A 24297-nucleotide genomic window follows, 5' to 3' on the forward strand; every position below is an offset into this window, starting at 1 on the left:
GCGGGGTACAGTAGGCTCAGAGAAGCAGCGTGCGGGGAAAGAAAAGCGGCGACGAGAAGACAATGAGCGCTGCAGGGGTGGCGCTACATTTGTGTCGTACGCGTCAGACGCAACGGCGACGACCCTCGCGTAACGGTACGCACAGCAGGGGACGTGGTTGCGTAACAGCCGGCGCGCGGGAGAAACTCTGGCTCGTCCGCGCGCACGCTTGTCGACCCTCCGGAAACATCGCCGGAACTAAAAACAATTAAGAACCTCTCTTCTTAGAAGTGTACAAGCAAGAGAAGGAGGACGATAAACCGGAAGTAGAAACGAAAGAGTGAGAGCAGAATCGAAAATGCATTCCACAGATTGGTGTCTACGGTTCGCAGTGGCGGTCGCGTACGGGAGCATGATGAACCTTCCACGCCAGTAGTATTTTCGGGCGATAAGGTGTTTCTCTGAATACTCAGCCAACCCACGTGATTGACTGCGCTTTAAACGGCAGACGGCTCTGCTGTTTTCCATCTCATGCCTTCATACTCGCAAGCATAATCAGTTGCTTTCAACCCAGCCTTACCAGATATGCGGTGGCTTCGTTTAGCGTCGGTATGTGTCACTCTTACACGTGTTATTAAAAACAAGTAGTTGTCGAAAGAGGTGGGAGCACAGAAGATGAAATTTCACGCGCGAAAGGACGCCCCTCAACTCGTGAAAGAGTAAAGAAAAGTAAAGCGTGTGGAAACGTTAAAACAGTGTCTGAATCTGCAGCGTTAAATATTCAGAGAATCTCCATTATAACCAACTAAAGTTGTGCGTCTGGTTTGGTTTATGAACATCCCAAAGCGACTGAGACTATGAGGGATGCCGTAGTGAAGGTCTCCGCAAATTTCGACCACCAGGGGCTCGATAATACAGGGCGAAAGAAAACGGACAAGGCATGTTCGTTCTTCATTCCTCCTCTCCACTCTTCCGCCTTGTATCATTGAGCCATGCACCAACTCGCCCAACAGTCGATTCACCTGAGGTTCTTTAAAGGGGCCCAGAAACACAATCTTAGTTAACTGTTTTGCCTGTTGATTGCATACAGTGAGTTATAGTGGTGCTATTAGCGTCGGTAATACCGCGTACATTCCTTTTTTTAATATTTTAATGTCCTACCAAAAACAACTTCATGGCTCTGATGGCGTCGCCACACAGTGGCGGGTTTTTAGCAGCGGATATGACATCACCTGGCGCGAGCTTGACCGGACAAACAGTAAATATACTGCAAATTGTGTGAATAAATAGAGACACATTTTGTCACCTGCCTGCGTTTTATATTAGATCAACAAAAACAATTTGTTTGTCTTAGATAAAAGCCCTGCAAAGCAACTAAAATAAAATACACCACCAGGGGCGCTCTGGCATGCAAACAACGCTGCCAGTCTCACAGAGAGCAGGCAACCATGGAGTACAAACTTCCGCGACGTGCTCTGGCTGGCTGTTTTGATTGGTTGCGCCAGGTGCCGTCATTGGGAGAGCGAAATAAGAGTGGGAAGCCCCGCCAAAATCGAGTTGAGGGCAGCGTTTTGTTTGCTTGTATTTTGAAATTTCTTCACTGAATAACTCCCGTTCCTGTGCATGGATTCCTGTAATTCTTTTTAAGTCAGCATCTGTGTGACATAAAGAACCCACCTGAAGTATAGCCGGTATTCCCCCAGGCAGTGTTTCGCAGCCCCTTTAACGTGCACCGACATCGGACAGTACACGGGCCTCTAGAATTTCGCCTCCATCGAAATTCGGCCGCCACGGCCGGGATCGAACCCGCGTCCTTCCGGTAAGCAGCCGAGCTCCACAGCCACTGAGCCACCGTGGCAGCTTAACCCCCACTCTTTGACCCCACTCTTTGACCGCACTCAAGGTGGGGTGAAAGACCCATTTGCCAAGCATTTCACCCGAAAGAAACCGAGCACCAGGCAGAGGAAAGCTTGTACCCGTTGTATCACCGGTGGGTACACGGCGGCACTGGGGCTCGAACCCCGCATCTCCCGCATGCGAAGCGGATGCTCAACCGACTAGGCCATCGCGGCGTGCTTTTTTGGCGGGTATCAAACCATTCGTACTGCTCAGCCGGCTTTTTTACTACGAAGCTGTGCGTGCGCAAGAAGTGAAGTAGTGACTGCGCTTGTCCGTATTGGTTAAAAATCTGGGCGGAAACGAACTTTTGTGTTGAATGGTGTCAAAACGACGCTTCAGCGAATATAAACCAGTTTCGATAAAGTGTCAGCTGATCTTTAGTTGGTATGCACACTGCTCGACTGAAGGAAGCGGTTACAAAAGCACACAATAGAAATAAAGCAGCCAGACGACCACGTAATTTCTGTTTCTTTTTTTATTTGCTGCGTTTCTGCTGCCTTTAGTCCCGACATTTAGTCAATTCCTGGCTCCGCATGCCCTGTTGTTTCCTACCCGAATTAATCGCGAACCTTTGTGTTCGTGCAGATTTCAATTTCAAATAGGTAATTTTTTTTTCCATACACTTCGCCGCATCAGGGCCCAGTGAAGTGGTTCTTTATTCAACGGCAATTATATCCGTCAGCTACCTCCCTCGAAAGCGGCGACAAACAAACTCGACAAACAAATCCGCTATTAGTTTATGCGCGGAGCGGGCTGTTCTATGCCAGCTCATCCCGCTATTGACCTCTACCCAAAAATTTAAGCAGCCGTCAGCGATCCATTCTTCCCCTGGAAGCAAGATGCGAAAGCCTGCCAATCCGGGCGCAATATGCTTCTTAAAGGGGCCCAGAAACACTATCTTAGTTGACTATTTTGCCTGTTGATCGCATACAGTGAGTTACAATGGTGCTATTAGCGTCGGTAATACCGCGTATATTCCGTTTTTTTAATATTTTAATGTCCTCCCAAACACAAATTCATGGTTCTGATGGTGTCCCCACACAGTGGCAGGTTTCAGCAGCGGATATGACATCACCTGGCGCGAGCTTGATGATTGTACAAACAGTAAATATACTACAAATTGTGTGAATAAATAGAGAAATATTTTGTCACCTGTCTGCGTTTTATATTAGATCAATAAAAACAACTTGTTTGTCTTAGATAAAAGCCCTACAAAGGAAGTAAAATAAATATACACCACCACGGGCTCTGGCATGGAAATGACGCTGCCAGTCTCAGCAAGAACGAGTTGCAGAGAGCAGGCAACCGTGGAGTTCAATCTTCCGCGACGTGCTCTGGCAGGCTGTTTTGATTGGTTGCGCCAGGTGCCGTCATCGGGAGAGCGAATAGGAGTGGGAAGCCCCGCCAAAATCGAGTTGAGGGCAGCGTTTTGTTTGCTTGTATTTTGAAATTTCTTCATTGAATAACTCCCGTTCCTGTGCATCGATTCCTGTAATTCTTTTTGAGTCAGGATCTGTGTGACATAAAGAATCCACCTGAAGTATAGCCGGTATCCCCAAAGCAGTGTTTCGTAGCCCCTTTAAGACATGAAATTCGAGGTAAATACCATTTTTTTGTATGGTGCAGCCATCTTCGCAAGATGCTTAATTTCGTTGGGTGGCTGAACAGTTCGGTGCATGCAGGTTTGTTGGCCAAATAATAAGGATTTTGTTACGTGTTTCGCTGAATAATATTGGAAATAATTTTTATTTCTAGCTTAAAATAAAGTGGCCTTAAAGGGGCCCGGAAACACAATCTTAGTTGACTGTTTTGCCTGTTGATCGCATACAGTGAGTTATAATGGTGCTATTAGCGTCGGTAATACCGCGTATATTCCGTTTTTTAATATTTTAATGTCCTCCCAAAAACCAATTCATGGCTCTGATGGTGTCGCCACACAGTGGCGGGTTTTAGCAGCGGATATGACATCACCTGGCGCGAGCTTGATGATCGGACAAACAGTAAATATACTGCAAATTGTGTGAATAAATGAGTCACATTTTGTCACCTGTCTGCGTTATGTATTAGATCAACAAAAACAACTTGTTTGTCGTAGATAAAAGCCCTGCAAAGCAAGTAAAATAAAAATACACCACCAGGAGCGCTCTGGCATGGAAACGATGCTGCCAGTCTCGGCAAGAACGAGTTACAGAGATCAGGCAACCATGGACTGCAAACTTCCGCGACGTGCTCTGGCTGGCTGTTTTGATTGGCTGCGCCAGGTGCCGTCATTGGGAGAGCGAAATAGGAGTGGGAAGCCCCGCCAAAATCTAGTTGAGGGCAGCGTTTTGTTTGCTTGTATTTTGAAATTTCTTCACTGAATAACTCCCGTTTCTGTGCATCAATTCCTGTAATTCTTTTTAAGTCAGCATCTGTGTGACATAAAGACCCCACCTGAAGTATATCCGGTATCCCCCAAGCAGTGTTTCGCAGCCCCTTTAAATGATCTCGTCATTTACTTGCGATACACATTTCGCCGTTACGGTACCGGCTTTTTCGTCAACCATCTGCTTCTCGGAGTGGGCCTGATCCACTAGCAGTTCTTTTTTTCAAGTTTGCGCAGCGAAAAAAAAAATTCACTGTCCACAATTTCTTTTAACCTACATCTGAAAGCGTACTGCCGCGACAGAAAGAAATGCGAACACCGCGGTGCCTAGGCGCTCCGCTGTTGGAATTTATTTTCTTCACGCTTATACTGGGCTCTCAACACAAATACGCTAGAGACATCCGTGATACAATAATGTACCACTCTAGCGCCTTTTTGTTACTACCGAGATAAAAACGCATTAAAAATAAATTCCGACTACGCAGCGCGTGGGCGCCGTGCTGTTCGCATTTCTTTCTAGCGCCCCTGTACATTTTGCTAATCCTCTGAAGCTCGTCAGCGTTCAAGCACGAGGGGAAAAAGCCAAAAAAGCTCGCGACTGCACAAAGAGATTTGCAGGCTGGCTAACACGTGGAAAGTACGAGCAGACAGGCTTTTTTTTTCAGGAGAAAGCGCGCTGCTCGCCCAGCTACTCAATGGGAGGGGTGACCGGTTTGCCCGGACAAAAATGCGGAGTCGGCCGGAGAGGGCGCATTTCACTGGCGTCCGCAGCGCCCCCCTGCGAAGCTGCGGTCCCCTAAACAATTGCCGGATTTCGCCCGCGCGTTCTGTTTCCAGAAAGTACTCGCTCCTGGCATGTCAGCGGTGAGATGGCTGATTCAACGCTGAGGATGAGGAAGCTAATGATGTCGGTAGTTTTCTCAAAAGTAAACAATTCACGGGTGGTAGAAAGCCCAGCTTTGTTGTCGCAACTCGTTCCAATCGCGACGTAAAAAAAAAAAAAAAGTCTGCATTCATTTTTCGCCCTCGCAAGACGCCTTTGCGAAGGCGGTAACCACGCGTCCGGGACAATGAGACAAGGAAATGTCTGGATGCGAGACAAAGAATGATGATGGGGAGAACAAGACTTGTAGTTGCCTAGGAACATTCGTCTGCGCATTCTTGTAAACCACTTCTCGCATTTTCACATTCTTTTCCGCCCTGCTACCCTAGTGAAAGTGAAAAGCGTTTGCAGCTATTTCTACACCGCCATTCACAAGGTCGTGAGGTGCTTGGTGAGCGTACTTACGAGGAGGAAAGGTTTCCACTCGTCGGACATCAAGCACAACGTAATGAAATAACTTGAGTTAATGGGACTGTCATGCTATGTTGACATTATCGCGTGCGCGGGAAAAAGAAAAAAAAAGCGGGGTGCAAATAAGGAAGGAGGAATGGTAATGCGAGGTTGTTTGCTAATCGACAAAGGGTGCCTGCCGGGAACGTCTGAAGCGCCAACACGCTCAGCATTGAGGCTTTCAGACAAGGATCTGCCCCTACACGCTCTTCACGACTCTGGCGCTTTTCTGAACGACAGCCGAATGATTGGTGCAGATATCTAAAACTGGCAGTCGCAATTTCGCCAAGAAACGTCTGTCGAAAGTTTTCTTCAGATTTTTTATGACCTTTTTTTTTTTTGCCAGAAAACTCAGCGCAATACAGCGCTTAATTGCGCGTCCAGACTGCAGAGCAGCTCCCCGTATTTGCGAAATGGCAGCATTAATGGTATTTGACAGCTGCTGAGCGAGTGCTCCTTGGCGAGCTGGTGTTCGTTGCTCAACTCCTTGGGAGGCGCGTGAATGTGGATCCCGTAACGACGCGACTGCGGACGGACACAACACGCCCGTTTCCTCGCCACTTTAAGAGCGCCTGGCTTGCCTGCAGCCGTAAAACGCTCTTTTTTACATCGCTTACGCTGTTGTAATCAGAGCACTCAGTGATTACGGCGTCCGTCTGCACGGACGAAGGTCGCGGAAATTAATTCCTGCTTTTCGATGGGGGCTAAACGCAAAAAAAAATGTCCCTGTTCTGTGCGACGTCAGTGCGCGTTAAAGAGTCCTAGGAGGCCGAAATTAATCTGAAGCCCTACACTACGGTGTCTATCTTTGGGCCCACATACCACCACCCACATACCACCAAGTAAATCAGCTAGAGGAACCCGAGTCACTGGTTCTACAAGTATGTAACGACAATCCGCTGATTCACCGTGCTTGTTCATGATCATTTCCGAAAAACTGCAATGATTTAAGAGGTCAAAACAAGGCTACGAGCGCAGCAAGATGCGACATAAATTGTTTGCAAAACAAATGGGATACTGCGAAGAAGGGCATCATCCCCTAGCAACGTCGTCGAAGCGCTTGTCTGCCTCCCTAATCGGTACTACACGTAGCGACCGCCTGCATGGCCTCAGGTCGAATGCGGGCCGTCGCGCCCAAGACGTACAGCATCGCGAAATGCGGGATATTATCCTCCGGGCTCAGGTCGCATAGGGGATCACGGTGAGCGTGGCCTATAGCGGACCTGCGGTCATTTCGAAAGAGGCCGTTTCCGCTCCCAGAGAGCGCGGATAACAATATCCGGCTGGATTTGAAATGATTCCACTGTATGCACCGCGGAGGAGCGCCCTTACGCATGCTTTGGCTATGCGCGATAGCTCGAGTACCGCGCCTTCGCGTCGGCACAACCTCCTACGAGTACACCTGCGCCTCACATAGGCACACTAAGCCCGTGTCGCGAGAGGTCAGCCGCGTTCCAGAGGCGTGCACGCGGATAGATTTCGGGTACGTATACGTAATGCGCACACTGCGAGTGTGAGTGCGTATAGCGCACAGGGCTTTTCAGTGAGGAATAAATGTCAAATTCTCAAAAATGGCGGCTCGAAATAAAACACCAGTACAACGGTTCGGTTAAAATCCAACATTTCAAGCTCTCATCAGCTCGATGTCTCGCAGACTGATGTAGGTGCGGCGTATACATGGTTGGCTGCGCTCGCGTCCGAGCGTGATGATCGCACATATCGCACATGCTTGCCAGCAGTGCTGACGGATCGGGGCTGAGGCATCTTTCCTCCGCACGAGTGCGCAGCCCTTCGTGGATGGCGCCGCGGCGAATGTCACGAGTTGGGCCGATCATCCTGTCGCTACAGCTGTCAACGCCCGAGCTCCTGCGTTTCGAAGGCGACCTCTGATGCCGATGGGCTGCGGCCGAAAGAACAGAGCGCTGCTTCTGAAGGAAAGCCATGCATGCGCGGCTTCTGCTGAGCCCGGTGTGCCTAAGATAGCGGGCTGGTCAATGTTTCTCATTCCAGGCTGTTCGTTCTCTTACTTGCCCTCCCCAGTGGACTCAGTGCGAAATGCTTTGCTCGGCGGAAATTTTCTTTTGTCATCTGACGAGGCTGCCATCGCACGGATGCGCGCCTGTTTCACCTCGACGATATCTGTGGTACGAAACAGATATTACAAATAGGGAGAGGTCTCTGTTGCTCCAATCGCAAGAAACGGGTTTTGATTATTTTATTTTTTATTTCACACCACGATCGGAAGAGCCTTCATATACTCTGAAATCTGAGCAGGACGCTATTTTTCGCCTTTTGATGACTTTAGAACGCACTTTTCACAGCTTGAAAACTAACTGCATGCGCCATCCTACAATATCGCTGGTGCTGTCCAAAATGAAATATTTCACACTGTGCATTGCGATGATGACTGGGTATAGCGGTTCATTTGAGCATTCATAATACGTTTGGTTTTACGTGTAGCATAACGACAAGTATACAGGCCAGAAAAGTGAGAAAGGTGTGGTAGGGCGCCGGGAGATATTTCAGAGGGCGTTAACAGAACGTACTGCATGCGACACTGATGAAGCGGAATCGCAGTAATACAGAGCAGTTAGATTAACACGCAGTACAGAGTGATACACAAGGTAATAAGCAGTAGTACGGAGAAAAATTATACCAGTAAATGTATTAAGGAAATATCATGAGACAAGTCAAAGATTTCGCCAGTTCCTTTTTTCCTTCTTATTTCATGTGGCTAGAAGCGTAGCTTTTATACTCGCAGTGAAATTGCTTTGAACTCTCCTTGCAGCCAAGTTCAGTACGTTCAGTGAGACGACAGGTGGTCATCACAATCAGATCTCACTAGCGTATGCCACTTCAAAAAGCCGCGACAGCCGTGGCAATCAGGGTTGTCATCGGTTGCTGAGCAGTTGCCGTGGCTGAGCGGAGAAACTAAAAACAGGTGAGAAAACGGCCAGCGACCAGGCATCGCAATGGCGGCACTGCTGACAGCGTAGAGTAAATATGTATAAATCGTCTTTAGGGAAGTTCAGAACCGTACATATCTCTCCAATTGCCTCAGAGGGAAATTTTGCATTTGCGGAATTTGTCTGTTGCATGCACCGGTCGCTAGTACGCTGTAAGTACCGGTGGTACGGGTTTGCAACAGTCCAGAGAAGGCGTTTCGACATCTCCCTCGCCCGATGAAGAAGTCTGTAAAAAGCTCAGGTGTCGCCAGTGTGTGTTTATCAGCTCCACTCGTCATCGCTTACCTTGCGTTACTTGGTGCTAGCTTGCCCCACCGCCTATGCACCGCCTCATTCAATTTCACTGAGTTGGACGTGCTATCTCATAGCTACGCTGACGATCATTTTACCACCTTGGCTTACAACCGCTTGCACTTGAACGCCTTCTAAGCTTGTTCTTGGCAGATTTAGCACACTAGTGATAAGCCTCCCAGTCCTGCTGTGATCTCGGCATTTTTGTTTTTTTAAGCGCGTTTACATATGCCCATTTTAAAGATGATTAAAATCACGCTAATCGTTTATTTGATGAGCCGCGATGCATACGCTGACTGACACTTCTAATGCGGCGATGTATCGCTTGCCCCGATGAGACAAACACGGATTACAGTACGGTGTCTGAAGAAGTCTCTGATTGCCTGTGCAGCAAGCATACTAACCCGCAAGACATTGGTGTCTGCTGTGCGGTGAGCCGACAAGTGGATGCAAGAGGTCAGCAAGAAAGAAGGACGACTGAAAGCAATATTACTCACTCTTCCGAGGCGCATTTTGATGGAGTGACATTGGAACCATCGTCATGACGTTCTGTTTACCCATACCACTAATGGATTAGGGGATGATGGTTAGCTTGACGTGAAGCAAGGGTATATTCATTAGCGGATCATGGAGGGGACAACTTAGGGGAACGAGGGGGGGGGGGGGGGTTTCTTTGAACTTTCTTGGTACAAAGAACTCCCTCCCTCTCCTACCCCCGTCTTGATTTCCACCGCAACTACACACCCCACCCCCCACTTTTTCCTACCGTAGAAAATCCACAACTTCGTCGCCCGGCCCTTGGCTTGCTCAACAGAATTCAGCCGTAAGCCGCCTTTTTACTATAGTGTCAACTCACTGAGCAATGAAATGTGTCTCAAAATAGGAGCCGTACCGTGTTGAACGGCCGGCCGCGCTTCGGTGGTTTCCATCCGACAACGGTCGTTCCGCTCGATTTCAAATGCATACAGAGGTTCATGTGCGCTAACGGAGCTACACTAACAGAGCTTCACTACGTAGACCTCTGTCCACTAGGGCCACTTACGCAGAGGAAGCTTTTTGACAAAAACACTTCGTCAATGATGCAGTTAGGGGCCGCGGTTATCATGCGGATTTTACTTATCGTGCTTCAATATAAACCACCGCGTAAAAATTACACGCAGCACGCTCCGCGCGCATTATCACACTGATTGCACTGTGTTTACTGCGCACACTTTTTACATAAAGCGAACTGGAGTTATTAAAGCGCTGTGCATGAATTATACGCACGTTCCACCGTAAGCATCCTCGGCCCACACTGAAACAATCTGCGGCGGTCAGTGACGATCACAACTGGGAAAAGAGTAAGAATCCAAACTGGCGCATGTTGTCAGTTGTGCGCGAGTGTGTGTGGGTGCGTGTTCCGTGTGCATGCGTACGCTGTCAAGACACGGTTTGCATTTTCAAGGCATGCGCAGAAACATTTTCCTTCCTGCCTGCTTTTTTTATTATTTTTGTGTAACCGCTGTTATTCCACGCCTGAAGCGACCAGCCGTCGCCTGTAGACGTTTTGGAAACGAGGATTGTTTTTTCGCCTCGGCAGCTTCATATCGCGAGCGTTGGAGCGGACACTCGCGTTTGGGCAAATGTGTGCACAAGGTATACGGGTAGCAGCGAACCACAATCCCGCGCCGTCGGACGTCGTGTCTCTCTTTTTCTTCTCTCTCTGCAGCTGCCCCTTCGCCCTGCTCTTCCTTTTTACTTTGTCTCCCCCTGGCGACGTGAATGCTCAAGCTCCCGAAGACCGACCACACGTCTCGCTGGGCGCACTCAACGGGCAATAATTTCGCTCGCTTCTTTCCCACTTCGGCCGCCTGCCACTCAGCTGTCATACGCTTGTCTCCGGGCGTCCAGACGCCGAGCATCTGTGCGTGGCAGGCGGCGCTTTCTTGCCGGGTACGAGGAGGTGGTTATGAGGAAAGGAAGACGCGCTAACTGTCTAGTTCCCGGTGGACACCTTAAGGACGCAGTGGGGGGAGGGGTGAAGCGAGTGAAAAAGGAGAGAGAAAGCTTTTCAGGTGTCATCTTCGTCAAAAGTGTCCGGCCCACAGGCTCTGCTGTCGAGCCGTGGAGTAAGGCACTTGAGGCATCCTGAAATTCCACAACTCCGCAAGGGTGAGAGATCTGCTCACCCTCCACGGATAAGGAGCCGCACGTGTGCCGTAAGCGCCCTGCTGCACGGCTCGCCAGCGAACTCCGTGGGCATGGCAATTTTGACAAAGGCCCAAGGAAAGCGAGGGTGGCTCCAACCAACTTGTGCTCGGCACGATGGTGTCAAAGCTCGCCTACGCACTGCCGACGCCCCTGCGGGTTTGTGGTTAATAATTTACTCAGTGCTTAATAATTTCGCATGGTCGCTCACGCCCGCACCGCGAGCGGCGTTCAGGGGCATTGTTCGATGATATATGGCACGCTGCACGGCCGATACGCCGCCGAGATGGGGTTCCCTGAACTTACGCTAAATCACTCGACCATGCACTAGGGCTGTGCCACTAAAGTTGTTGGGGGGGGGGGGGGGGGAGGAAATTAACGGCATCTTACTCATTTTGGGTGAATGCCTACGACCGTACGTGAGGGAAGGAAAGAGGGTAAAGAAAGGGGAGAAAGGTACCATGCTGCGATCTATGGCGTGCGGGGGGAATGTCCAACACGAATGCGACCTGGACCGTGGTGTCGAAACTCACCACCTGCACTCTACTGAGACCCATTTCCTACTCTGCAACTTGGACACGGGCTTGCACGAGGGAACACAACGCGCGTGTTCTGAAGCGCGATAGGCAAGTCTGATAGAGAAACCAGAAAATACTCAAAATAAGGGGAAATTGTAGGTACGAAGAAGACAGCAAGTAAAATCAGTGATGCTGTTTGAGACACACTGCGTCCACATTGCGTTCCTCACTTAAATAAATCGTGTCACTGAGCGATCTCTCAACGTCAGAAGAAGAGATATTTATTCTAACCTTGTTTACAGCGTCAAAAGAAACATTCGGCCTTATATTTCTCACTAACGCTTTGTTTAGTAAGCGCTGAATTTGTTCGGGGAATAATTACTTCTTCCGCGATTTTTGAAGTGACACACACATCAAGAGAAAAAAACTCATGCAGACCGGTCTTGCGCCGATTTCCAACTGACATTTTATTTTGAAAAATGCCAACATATAAGAGGCCTCTGCAAACTTTCTAACTTTTCAAGTTAGAAGAGCGCTTTTTGGCATAGCATTGTCAGTTGTGTAGTGCATCAGAATACAGCTAAGACGAGCTAGTGAGTAGGCTAGTTAACTAATATTGAATACCTAGATTTTTTAACTATTACTCTTAATATATGCATTGAAAGGTTTGTAGCTTGGGGCTTATCCTTTTGTAACGGGCGGACATTACACAAACGTCCTAGCCAACTTTGTGACGCTACGGCGAAGTCTATCCCGCCGTGTCGTCACCACCCTGTGGCCCAACAAATTTTGCCTACACCGCGCCGAAATGCATGCGCTTTAGAAAAGCTTGCAGGCAAAGCAGCCTCTCCAGTGCGCGCAACTGGTCGAAATAGCCAAAGTTTGTTGGGCCATAGCGCCGAGGGTAACTGCGTTTTCGAAGGTCTAAAAACTGATGTCGATAGTACTTACGGTGGGCTATACACCTCTAAATAAATGAAGAAACTAACAGTAACAGTTAGAAGTTAAGTGCTCATTATTAGTTAACCAGCCTATTATGGTTTATGGTTTATGGGGTTTAACGTCCCAAAGCGACTAAGGCTATGAGAGACGCCGTAGTGGAGGGCTCCGGAAATTTCGACCACCTGGGGTTCTTTTACGTGCACTGACATCGCACAGTACACGGGCCTCTAGAATTTCTCCTCCAAAGAAATTCAACCGCCGCGGCCGGGATCGAACCCGCGTATTTCGGGTCAGCAGCCAGCACCATAGCCACTGAGCCACCGCGGCGGCCTTTAACCAGCCTATTAGTTACCACGTTTCAATAAAAGGGTAGGACTGCGAGAACAGGACAGGACGGGAGACTTAGAAACGGAAACGACACCATATTTTAGTCACACTATGTATCTTGTCCTGACTTGTTCGCCAAGTCCTACCTTTTTTTATAGAAGTGAACCAACTAGCCCGCAAGAACGTTCCTCTATAGTTTTTGTGTCTTAGCCGTGTTCTGATGCATGCGGCTACAACGCTGACAACGCTAAGCGGAAAAAGCGTGCCTTTATCTCAAAAAGCCTATATTTAAGAATTGCAGAACATCTTAGGTAAAACACTCGGTATATATCTTAGCAAGCCCCTCAGCTACCCCAATCTTGTCTGCACAACGATCAGGCGTCACGCACGAGTCTATGCACATGCTATGACCCAGAAGAAAAAAGAAGTTATTGTTTAAAGAAATAAAAGCAGATTTCACAAATATTTCAAAAGCGACATCACGGATGGAATTTCGAAACTGCTCAACGCCGCTTTCGTCAATACAAGGCTGAACAGAAGCAAGTAATCCATCAAAAGGCACTGAGTAATGCGCAATTCAGTCGCATCGATTGACTCACGCGATCGATAAACCCGTTTTCCTCTGGCAGCCGAATGACGTCAGAGCTAATCTTGATTTTACAGCAGTTTTTTATCTGCCCAATTTTTAATTTTAAAACGACAAACGGCTCATGTACTTGCGCCAAGAATGTTTTGCTCTGTTTGTTTCGACGCTATAAAGAACTTCGCCTTGCGAAATAGGAGTTTCTCGAGAGTGAAAAGCTGTGTTGTGGCATTATGCTAAAATACAGCACGCAGTTGCACAGCCTGGTCTAGTTCAGCAATGGCGACAGCCATTCGTGAACCACTTGTTTCTTTTTGTTTTTTGTTTTTTTGTGCAAACCTAGGATCAGCAATTTTGTTAAGGGCTATAAAAAGCGGAAAAGGCTCGTCGCACGAACAGATGAACCTCTTCTTGTAGATAGGGAGCACTTAGCGGTTTTCTCCGTATTTTTTTCTTAGTCTACATTTTTAGTTGCGGCTGCATTCGAGCGAGATGCCGGCATACAACCATATCTTAGTGACTGAAAGACACCTGAGATTTCTGCAACAGTACTGGGTTGGATTATGACGAACAGGGCTCAAGATTGCACAGGTTTGAAGAGTGTGCAATACAACGAGCATACTCGTGGTACCGTATCAGCAATATAAAATCCCTTCTTGCACCTATTCAATAAGAGGCGCTGCCGCCGTGGCGTTCGTGTGGGTCTGCACAGCCTCCGCGACGGTGGCGAGGAAGTTCGCGAGGAGTGCCTGGAGGAGTGCGAGGAGTGCGTGGCTCCTTTCTGAGGATGTCACTTTCGAGCAACAAGAGGCCACGTGTCTCTGTCAAGTGATTCTTTGTTGGCCGTCAAGCGACCCTTGATTCAAAGTACAGAGAATGGTGCGCACTTTTTTCCCAAGATCAAAATTAAAAAGACGCAACAAATGCGAATCTCCGCAGAATTGAGAAATGCAATAATAACAGCAGCCCTGTTCGCAAGGGAATTCCGGCTGCACGACAAGATATAGCTGAGACTGTGTCGCTTTGGAACATGGGCGTAGTTTTTTCACTTGCTCTGTCATGCAAGTACGCAGGCGTTCGGTTAATCTTGAACAGCAAGCTGCAGAGGGCATGATCTTATAAAGCATATGAGCGTTCGCGCCTGCATGAAACATTGGTTTTCGTCGCAGGCCTTCTTCTAAAGCGATAAAAGAAGGTTAAGCAGAGCGAGCGCTGACTTCACTTTGTGATTCGCAGCATCGCTTGACATCAAGATGAGTGCCGTATTTCAAGTCTCTTACGGTGAAGGCTCAATGAGAGGCAGCAGCTACATGTTTGAATGCAACGATAACATCGCCAAATTGCCTTCTCTATCCACGCACCTCTAGCTCTGCCCATACAATTCTGATCGAATGCGCGTGGGCTAAAACTAAGAAGACAAACAGGACCAAGTGAATGGCGCACTTCGACCACTTCGATTAAAAAAAAATCACCCCGAAGAAGTCCATTTCGGAAGCATCGTGCCCTCGAAGAAAAGGACAGAAACAAACGCGCACACTTTAGAAGAGTCAAACACGCAATGACTCTCATGTAGATGGGAGTATTTGCGCACTTCACTCTTCAAAATAGTTGTTTCATCTAAAAGAACAATACCTGGTGAAAGCGCTCTTCTAATAGAGCTTTCTTTCTTTAACTCTTTAAAGCATTTTTTTTTTCGAACAGAGAGTGAATAAAAACACGCTGAGATTAAAAATATTTAGCAATTGAAAATTTCGTTGGACGAGTAGCCCTTCCAGCATCAGATCCGCCTTGGACGACACTCTACACGAGGTTGCTTTCAGTAAGTGTGAACGAAGTTTCGGCATGCGCCAGAGTTCGCGAATTTCTGATCGTGATGAAATAAGTAATTATCAAGTCCGAATTCTCTCGCACACAAAAACACTACGAAAGCGCTGTAAATGGCCTATCTGCGGACAAGCCAAGAAAATCTACTCTTTGGAAGCGTGAAATACACGGACAGGAAATGCGCACTCGTACAAAGGACAAAGCGATTTGCCCTGTGTACAAGTATGTCTTTCGTGTCCGTGCATTTCGCGCTCCCTAAAAGTACGGATTTATATCAACTCCATCAGCTTTCAATTTCGGCAAAGTAAAATATAAGCCGCGGCTGTGGAAGCTGCCTCGGAAATGCCGCAGGGGCTCTCGCGACTACTTACTTTGCAATGCCCATGTCTTGAGTTGCCGGATGGCAAGGAACATCTTGAAGTAGGCCGCCTGGCACTCGGCCGAGATCTCGGCCTCCGATCCTAGCCGCACCAGGTTGGGGAACAGTATCTTGAAGAAGGACTCGACGCGCGCCTTGAGGCGTCCCTCTTGGTCCTTCCACTGGCGACGGGCCGCTTCCGTCTCGGTCTCGTTGCTGCTGTCGTCTCCCAGGTCCAGCCCACGTGAGTGGGCTCTCGAGGCCACGTCCTCGCCATTGCTGTCTTGGGTCCGAATTTCTTCGGGCGCAGCCGGTAGCGAGGACTCCGCTCTGCACTTCTGGGCCCACAGCGAGCAGCATAGCAGAAGCGCCGCCCACAGCGTCAAAGCAGTGAGGCAGTAGCGGCCTCTCCTGTTCATGTTAGCCGATTTCATGAGCAGCTTTTGCGGTAAGCTTTCGCTTCGTATCTACCGGCTTTGCTGATATGTTTGACGACGCTAGGAAAGACTGCGTTCTGGCTACGGTCGCAACGGACACGTCGCGCGGTGGTTGGCGTAAACACAGCGGCAATTCAGGAGCTTGGATAATGCCCCGCAACGCTCACTGCCTGGCAGTGATTACGCTAAATGCAGGTAGGCGAAGTCGCGTATGCTGTCCGATCTGTGGGCCCGACACGGCAACGGCACACCGCTGCGGCTGATCCAGACCGGAGGCTGTCGAGAGTGTGGGCCGGGCGGGTACAGCGGACAGAGGATGCCGGAGAGAGCTGTCGGGAGGAGCCGGATCGCGCTTGTGCGGTGCCAAAGGCTTTCTCTCCTTTTTGGACGCGCGCGCGAGGCGTACAGCGAGAGCCGCACCCTTTCCCCAAGCCGACACAGTTTTCTGGCCGGTAGGAAAGCGAGCCACCGTGCAGGCAGAAGCGTTGGGAGGGGGGTGTAGAGAGAGAGGGATGAGGGGGCTACACCGTACACGCGGTCCGCGCGCACTGCGACGGGTGCGGGTGCCACGGAGGGAGGTGGTTGACGCGCGGGTCGCGAGATTACTATACCCCAACTATGCTGCCCGCGAATACAATGCGAGCGTCTTCTTTCGAACGGAGGCATCACGATCTCCAAGCGGCCGGGCGAAATTTCCCCATAACTTCGGCGATGTCAAGGACGTAACAACTGCTTCATGTTCTGTCGCCGGGGGGGCCTTTGACACATTTACCACCGTCGCACGGGCCAAGAACAAAAGCAATACTTGCGTTACCCCCGCGGGAGGTCGCCTCCTTGGCAATATATTGGCCTCTGCCAGCGCAAAGTCCGTCTGGTTGTGTGTCAGGCTCTGAGAAGGTGCGCACGTGGAACTATTCCGCGCTGACGCTCGCGAGCCGTGAGCGCTGCAAACAGCTTCATTTTCCCTAGTCGTAATGAGCAAGCTACACAAATGATGTTCAGAATCTCCAGGTCCGCAGCGCTGGGATAGGTGCATAAACACGACTGGAAACTCTCTATAACAGCCTGTGCACAGATAGGATGAGGCGCAGATAGGATGAGGCACAGATAGGATGAGGCACATCCGTCTCAGAGATCGTTGTCAAAGTAAACACATGTCGTCCCGACCTGCCTAACGTTCATTCCTTTGTATCAACAAAGCTTCCGTCGATGCTGTATATGGTTGCATGCTCTGCTGGAGTCTAATTGTTCTCCTGTGGAACCATACCGCATCTCGCGGGGATTTCCCGCAAACCACTTTGTACCAACTACGTGTCGTTGTCAACAGCGTTCTAATGAAAGAGCGACTGACTTGGTAGAGCAGTAACCGTTCGTAGAAGAGCGAGGCGACACAAATTAGCCCTTGGCTTTACCCATCTTCCCAGAAAGTTTCTTAAAAACAACTATGACCCTTTCTTTCTTTCCTTTCTTTCTTTCCTTCTTTCTTTCCTTCTTTCTTTCTTTCTTTCTTTCTTTCTTTCTTCCTTTCTTTCTTCCTTTCTTTCTTTCTTTCTTTCTTCCTTCCTTCCTTTCTTTCTTTCTTTCTTTCTTCCTTCCTTTCCTTCTTTTTTCTTTCTTCCTTTCTTTCTGTCTTTCTTTCTTTTCTTCTTTCCTTCTTTCTTTCCTCCTTTCTTTCCTTCTTTCTTTCTTTTTTCAGTCCCAGAACAGTAGGAACCGGCCGGATACCTGTCTTGAAAACAGCTCTGGATGGCGCAGCCCCAGGACAATGAGACGCAACTTCCATCAAGTTGTTTCAGAATGACAATGAAGACGAAGCACAAGGTTTCCACCACCAAAAGAAAAAGGCTGAACGTAGATTCTCCGAACCGTTACCGGCAACGTTTTGAGGTGGCACCTACAACAACCGCCACACGAGGCTTTTCTTTGCAAAGCATGCATAAGAACGTGCGCCTACACTGATGCGTCGGACTGCAGTGAAACGTGAACATCCGGAAAGAAAGGCAAATGCACTTCATGGGTGATTCGTCAAATATATGATGCGACTGCTGCGCGTTAGCAGTGCATCTTTGAATTTGTAAATTTACGTGCGATACAGTCATGGATCACTGCGCTTTGCCTTTGAACTTGAGGGGCCCTGAACGTGTATTGAAATCTTAGTGCAGGAACGTTTTCGCAATTCGCCTTCACCGGAATGTGGCCACCGCGCCCTCGGGCTCAGCACTTGAACGCCGTAACCACTGAGTCACTGCAGCGAGTGTTTCTCGCTTCGTTCTTGCAGCTGGGAACTCGTACGCCTATGCTTAAGTACATGAAACGTAATGATTCCACTGGGGCTGTTTCTAAAATGGGACCGAGCAAAATTTACCGACGCATGTATACGTAAGCACTCGTTATTCGGTTTCATTCTTGTTGTATAACATCTCCGACACGTGGGCAACTGCGCTGTATTGTTTCACTTCACGGTGATGTTCTGTCGGTTGGCTGACACAACACACAGATATTACTTTTGTCGGCTCCATTAAACGCGCTTTCGTTTCCATAGACGTCTGACGTACGTGCGAGATTGATATTGCCACTTGACGTTTACCTCAATAGCTTAGATTATATCGAGCTACGGTACCACGGAAAATAAAGGATTCCAGCTATAGTGGCAACCAGCAAAACCGTGTCATTATTTATGTTCTCATTTATGTGCGGAGGTAATGGGGCTTCTCATGTTCGTTGTTTTTATTATTATTGTTATTTTTTCTGGCTTTAACAGGCAGGCCACTTGGTCCGCCCGCGTTCGGAACCGTTTCCGTGAGTAAGTGGTAAGTATGTATATATTGAGCAAATATCGTGCTACCGCAGAGCGCGTCTCATTTGTATATGAGCTGTAAGAAGCCGGATGCGAGCTTCCGGCTTTGTTTAAGCTTCAAACAGCCGATAAAAAAGTGCATCAAACCACAGCGCCCACAGAAAGTTTCCTTCTTGAACTCAGCCCGGAACTAAAAGTAAGTCCAGGCTGAGCTTTGAAACCTGCTACACAGTGTTCTGCTCCGAAATCTAACAATTAAGGTCGTCGGCCCCGCTCTCACCAGAGGCGTTCGGCCTTCTGTTGGCTTTCTTTCCAAATGCATCGGCACGTGTAAAGCTCCAGCTCTGCTTGCAAAGCCTGCATTTCGCCAGCGCTTTATACCAATTACGGTGATCACTCCCTCACTCTTTTCTCTGAATCTCTTTTCTCAATCGCTTCTTTTATTAATTATTCCTGTCCAGCCTACATTTTGCAGCTTCTCAGCCCTTATCTACGGAAGCGTCCTGAATCCGGCAGTCCCGATGGCGAAGATAGCGAAGACAAAATTTGCGCCTGTCTGCATGCAGGAAGGCCAGTCAACACGTTCTGGCTTCAGTCACGATCGCCGGACAATTGCAGTCAGAAATTTTCTACCGTTGTCGGAACCGGTACCGGCCGCTTCTCAATGAGCTATGCAACCTCGTAGATGCAGACGTTAGCAAGTTCCTGGAAAATTGCATGACGTCATCGCAACCGCTGTGGCTGCCCGTAAGCATTCCGCACGAAAAACGCGTGGAAGGGAAGCTGGGCGGCTTCGGCGCTGTCAGTGCGGTGTCTTTTTCTGCTACCTTCCCTTCGGCGAGTGATATCAATTCCGAACTGAGATCCGGTCTCAGTCAAGAATATTCAGGAAGAAATATTGATTACGAATTTAACTCACGTCTTGCATACATAGCCTTAATTTCACGAACTAATCGCCGACAAGGCACAGTGGCGACACGCATCTTCCCTCCTCACACTGATTCGCCGACCAAGGGTACCCAAACCCTGATGATGACTATGTGATGGCTAGTACCGGTGTAGCGGGGGGACACTGGTGTGGCGTCCAAGCCGATAAAAGCGAGAAAATATAAAGAGAAAGTAAAGGTGCAAAAAATAGCAGAAAGTGATCGAGAAAGCGATGCAGCAGTGCACGCACACACACAAACTGCTGATCTGAGCAGTCAGGCCCGACGCAGAGTCGTCCGCCACTTACGTCAGTCCCTGTTTGGTAGCTTTTTGGAAACCTTGTCTACACTTCTCAGCATCGCTCTCAGAGATGCGGAATGGTACACCGTAGTGACATCCACGACCGGAAGATAAAAACGCTTTCAAAAATTTGAATGATGCCATGCCTTCAGTGACTACTGGCTTCTCTCGTCCCCAGTTTTTTTCTCGCCTGTTACTCCGATATTGCATTTTCTGGTGGCGACTAGAGAGTCCATTGCATCTTCGCAACTCCTTCATAAGCGGCAATGTATGATTGCTTCTAGGTGATGATGAAACCTCAGTCTTACACTAACAGAGCATTCAGGAACTTTCTTTGGGCTGAACACTGTCGGCGTCGTAGTGCGACGTAATCAAACACTTCCGAGCTCACCCGTTGACTGATCACCCGTTGCATCAGTGTGATCGGACAGTCTTTCAGGTGAACGCACTTCAGAATGCGTTGTCTGTGGCTGTGTTTTCCAGGTGCTCCTGAAAGAGGACGAGCACCAGCGAGGATGGAAACTTTCCTTTTTAGCGCGAAAGTGCTTCTTCACCTGCACACCTGAAAAATGCGAGGTATGTGATGGCGGCCTTGAGCAGCTGCTCCGTCAACGTGCGGAACCCCCCCCCCCCCTCTCTTTACTCCCGGTCGCGGCTGCCGATAGCGGCTGACGATAAAATCAGGTATGCGGTTGCCTTCGAGGTGGTGTTGCTTCAAGCGCTTTCGCGCACCTATTCGGTTTCACAGCGTTAAAACCCTACCATTTTTTTCATTGCGGTTCAGACAAAACAAAGCGGCCTTCGTTATGCTGTTTTTTTTTTTTTTTACCTGTAGCCCCTCTCCAACCTCGTCCCATAGTATGCGGCAGTCAGGCTGCTTTCCCGGGAAGCACCTTCGACACGCAATCTGACCCTGACAGCACTGTACCTTCTCTGAGCTCGCTCTCTGCAGCCGTCTACCTTTCGTCTTTCCACCCTGTCCCGCTTACCTGCCCCCCCCCCCCCCCTCATTCCCTCCTTCCTTTCCACAGGTACTCAGCAGTGCTACGCGCAACAGGGCCGTAAAAGAAAGCGCCTATTTCCTTTCACATCAACGTCACAATCCTATTCTCTCTCTCTCGCTGTTGTATTTCTGCGTGAGACCAAGCCCCATCGATGGCGAGGGAGTTTCCTTCAACCTTTCATGTCCAGACTCCTCCTTCTTGCTGCAAGAGTCCTCACAGAGTTGTTGGTGCTCCTTTCGCTGCACGTGCTCCTTTGTTGAGCAGCGGCGTTTCCCAAGCTTACTCAGTGAAAGACCTCCCCGTCACCAACTATGCACTAGCATTCCTGCGGCTGCATGTTTCCATCCCCTCCTCCCGCCCCACCTTTTCCCAAGAACCGACAGGACGTGGTCGCTGACCTCAGCTGTGTACTATCCTCGCCGCGGCCGTTGCGCGCAGGTCCTCCCGTAGTCGCGGGTCCTCGGACGCTGAGCACCTGCAGCTGTAGTGCATCGCACAAAGAGCGTCTCGACCTCTTCCCGAAATGGAAACATTCCAGGCGGGTTGAAACTCGCTCTTCTGAGGACGCGGAACCGGGCGCGTTCTCCTTGCCGAGAGCAAAGCTGATCGATGCTGCATGGGCAACGACACTCCACGCGTCGCATCGGCCCGAATGCACGAAACAGTCAACACCTCCCCCCCTTACCGCAAAGCAGGGTACAGGCGACCAAAACCTTTGCAGATCAAGTGCGAAGTAGTCTCTGCCGCCATCGAAGAATGGGAGAAAATATCCAAGTTCTCAGTATGGAAACCAAACTAGCCACCTTCTCATTTTATGGTTTATGCCAGCACTTACGTCTGAACCGCCACAGTAGCACACTTTTAACAGGAATAAATTTTATCGAAGTAATTAATTGTTTAAGAGTAATAATAGCCTCCATAGATCTGCGCGTTTTTGAGACACAGAACTGTGATAAATGTTAGTAATAGAGCTCCACTTAAAATAATTAAACTGAACTTGCCTGCTAAATTTTACGCAGCTGCGTTTAACTTGTTCTCTCATTGACGTTCGAATGGGTCCAAAGATGGTAACTAAGCTAACCCACGCAGGAGGCTTCTACTCGAGGCGTGGCACATTCAGCAAACACGAGAGAATGTTAATCGTTCCCTGGGGATTCTCCGCTCATCCTACGTCCATGGGCTGCGGCCATTGACCCTGAGGTCCTTCATGCAGGGGCTTAAAAAGCCAAGCTGCGCTCGCCCGTAGTCACACCCGAAACGTCGTGTTTTTCCTGTATTTTACTTGGTAGGCGTCACTTACCTTCTTCTAACATTAAATTTCCCAACCAGACAGACTTCTGTCGAATGTTTTCTTTTGAGTTCCTTCAAATGTTCGGGAAAATATGTCCTAGGAAGTACATTAGAATGCAAAAAAAAATCAAAACAAAGGCTTTCCGACTGCTAAATAGGAAAAAAGCCAATGGGTACTGTTTTTTAATTTATAATAATGCGTGGGTAATAAAAGATGGGTACAGAGGGCAAAACACATGTCTAGAACGACCTAACTGTGTGTCCCGCAGCTCCCAAAGCCGCCACGATCAGGAAGGCAAAAAAAAAATAATAACGCTGAAGTCCTATGGGTTTAACTGCACATGCTTACATTCAGACTATTTTAAACCAAACTGCACATGCTTACATCCAGACCATTTTTAACCAAATGTTATCGCTAGAAACCGCGTGTTCAGCCCGAAACACGCCCAGAACGTGTTCTAGACAAGCGTTTTGCGCTCTGTACAAGCCATATAAAGAGCACAGCTCTATTTCGAACGCGACCTGTCATACGCGAACGAGAGGCGCCAGCGAACGTATGACCGTAAGCACGACTGATTTTTTTTTTTTTTTCAGGAGGCCTTAACTGCTCCGGAGAAGACTGCATCGAGCGCGAGGTTGCTGTTACAAATTGGCGAACGACACAGAAGCGACAAAACACGCGCGCGCACACACACACACGAACAGAGATTTTCGGCGCGCTTTCATCGTACAAGGGCACGTGCAGGCACAGGCCGCATACCACGAGGACGAGTAAGCACAGCAGCCGGTGTGCTGAGCCGTGCACCGAATGCCGCCCGTAGCAGGAGGCACTGAAGCTCCTTCCAACCAAATCTCGGGCCAATGCACAAAGGTGTTGCGCAACATGCTGCAAATAAAAAATGAAAACAATTCTGGCAGCCTCGCGAAAAGCGTGGAGGACACAAAGGAAATAAATGAAGGCGCTATCTGGTGGTTAGAACGGGAACTAGTTTTGTCAATAAGCTGACATTCTGCTCGATTTGTCTACACTTTCTACACTAGTGTAAGCAGTGTTACACTCGCGCACTCGATTTGTTAGTGTAGCCAGCGCAACCTACACTTCGGCACTCGATTTGGCCAAGCGCTACACGAGTTCTTCTACACTTCTGCACTACCATTTCGGCGAGTTCACATCGTGTAAGCGCTTGTGTAAACACATAGCAGACGCTTCCGCTCATAGACGGCGTCGAAACGCAGGCATATGCCGTGCTTGACGAGTACGGCTCGCATATGAGCGATGGTGGGTTTCTGTACGAGTCTGAAGGTGAGTAACGTTGGTTAAGCACGTGGGCTATGTCGCCGTTTGTGATGTGCTGTAAGTTACTTTATTTGTCCAGGCGGCCTTCGCATCAGTGTGCTGCATGTGGCAGCACCCAGCTCGCCTTCACCCACGACACCGGCTGTCGTTGAGGGTGCCAGTCGGCTCACGCCGCCACCTCTTCGGCAGCCCACGCCGTCACCTCTTCGGCAGGCCACACCGTCACCTCTTCGGCAGGCCACGCCGTCACCTCTTCGGCAGGCCACGCCGTCACCTCTTCGGCAGGCCACGCCGCCACCTCTTCGGCAGGCCACGCCGTCACCTCTTCGGCAGGCCACGCCGTCACCTCTTCGGCAGGCCACGCCGCCATCTCTTCGGCAGCCAACGCCGTCACCTCTTCGGCAGGCCACGCCGCCACCTCTTCGGCAGGCCACGCCGCCACCTCTTCGGCAGGCCACGCCGTCACCTCTTCGGCAGGCCACGCCGTCACCTCTTCGGCAGGCCACGCCGCCACCTCTTCGGCAGCCCACGCCGTCACCTCTTCGGCAGGCCACGCCGTCACCTCTTCGGCAGCCCACGCCGTCACCTGTGTCTCGTGGTTTGCCGCCACCGTCCGGCGACGGTGAACGCGATATCATGGAGCGACCGAAAATCGCGATTCCTGATCGCAAAA

The 24297-nt window shown here is 49.4% G+C and overlaps 1 protein-coding gene and 1 long non-coding RNA gene across 2 annotated transcripts in view; one reads left to right on the forward strand and one right to left on the reverse strand.

Annotated features, from left to right (window-relative positions):
* Positions 1–16400, reverse strand: part of LOC149351815 (nose resistant to fluoxetine protein 6-like) — an 85494-nt gene extending 69094 nt beyond the window's left edge. Inside the window, exon 1 of the mRNA XM_089581144.1 lies at positions 15586–16400. Coding sequence (XP_089437270.1) covers positions 15586–16006 — 421 coding nt within the window. The 5' untranslated portion in view covers positions 16007–16400. The remainder of the gene's footprint in view (positions 1–15585) is intronic.
* A 1727-nt stretch (positions 16401–18127) lies between these two features.
* LOC149351817 (uncharacterized) lies at positions 18128–23962 on the forward strand. Its single transcript, XR_016289509.1, has 3 exons — positions 18128–18819; positions 20517–20609; positions 22922–23962. It is a non-coding gene; the product is annotated as an uncharacterized LOC149351817 (long non-coding RNA).
* Positions 23963–24297: the final 335 nt, after the last annotated feature.

The sequence above is a fragment of the Amblyomma mixtum genome, chromosome 3, assembly GCF_055824585.1.
Source record: "Amblyomma mixtum isolate Tamu chromosome 3, ASM5582458v1, whole genome shotgun sequence".
NCBI classification, from domain to species: Eukaryota; Metazoa; Arthropoda; class Arachnida; order Ixodida; family Ixodidae; genus Amblyomma; species Amblyomma mixtum.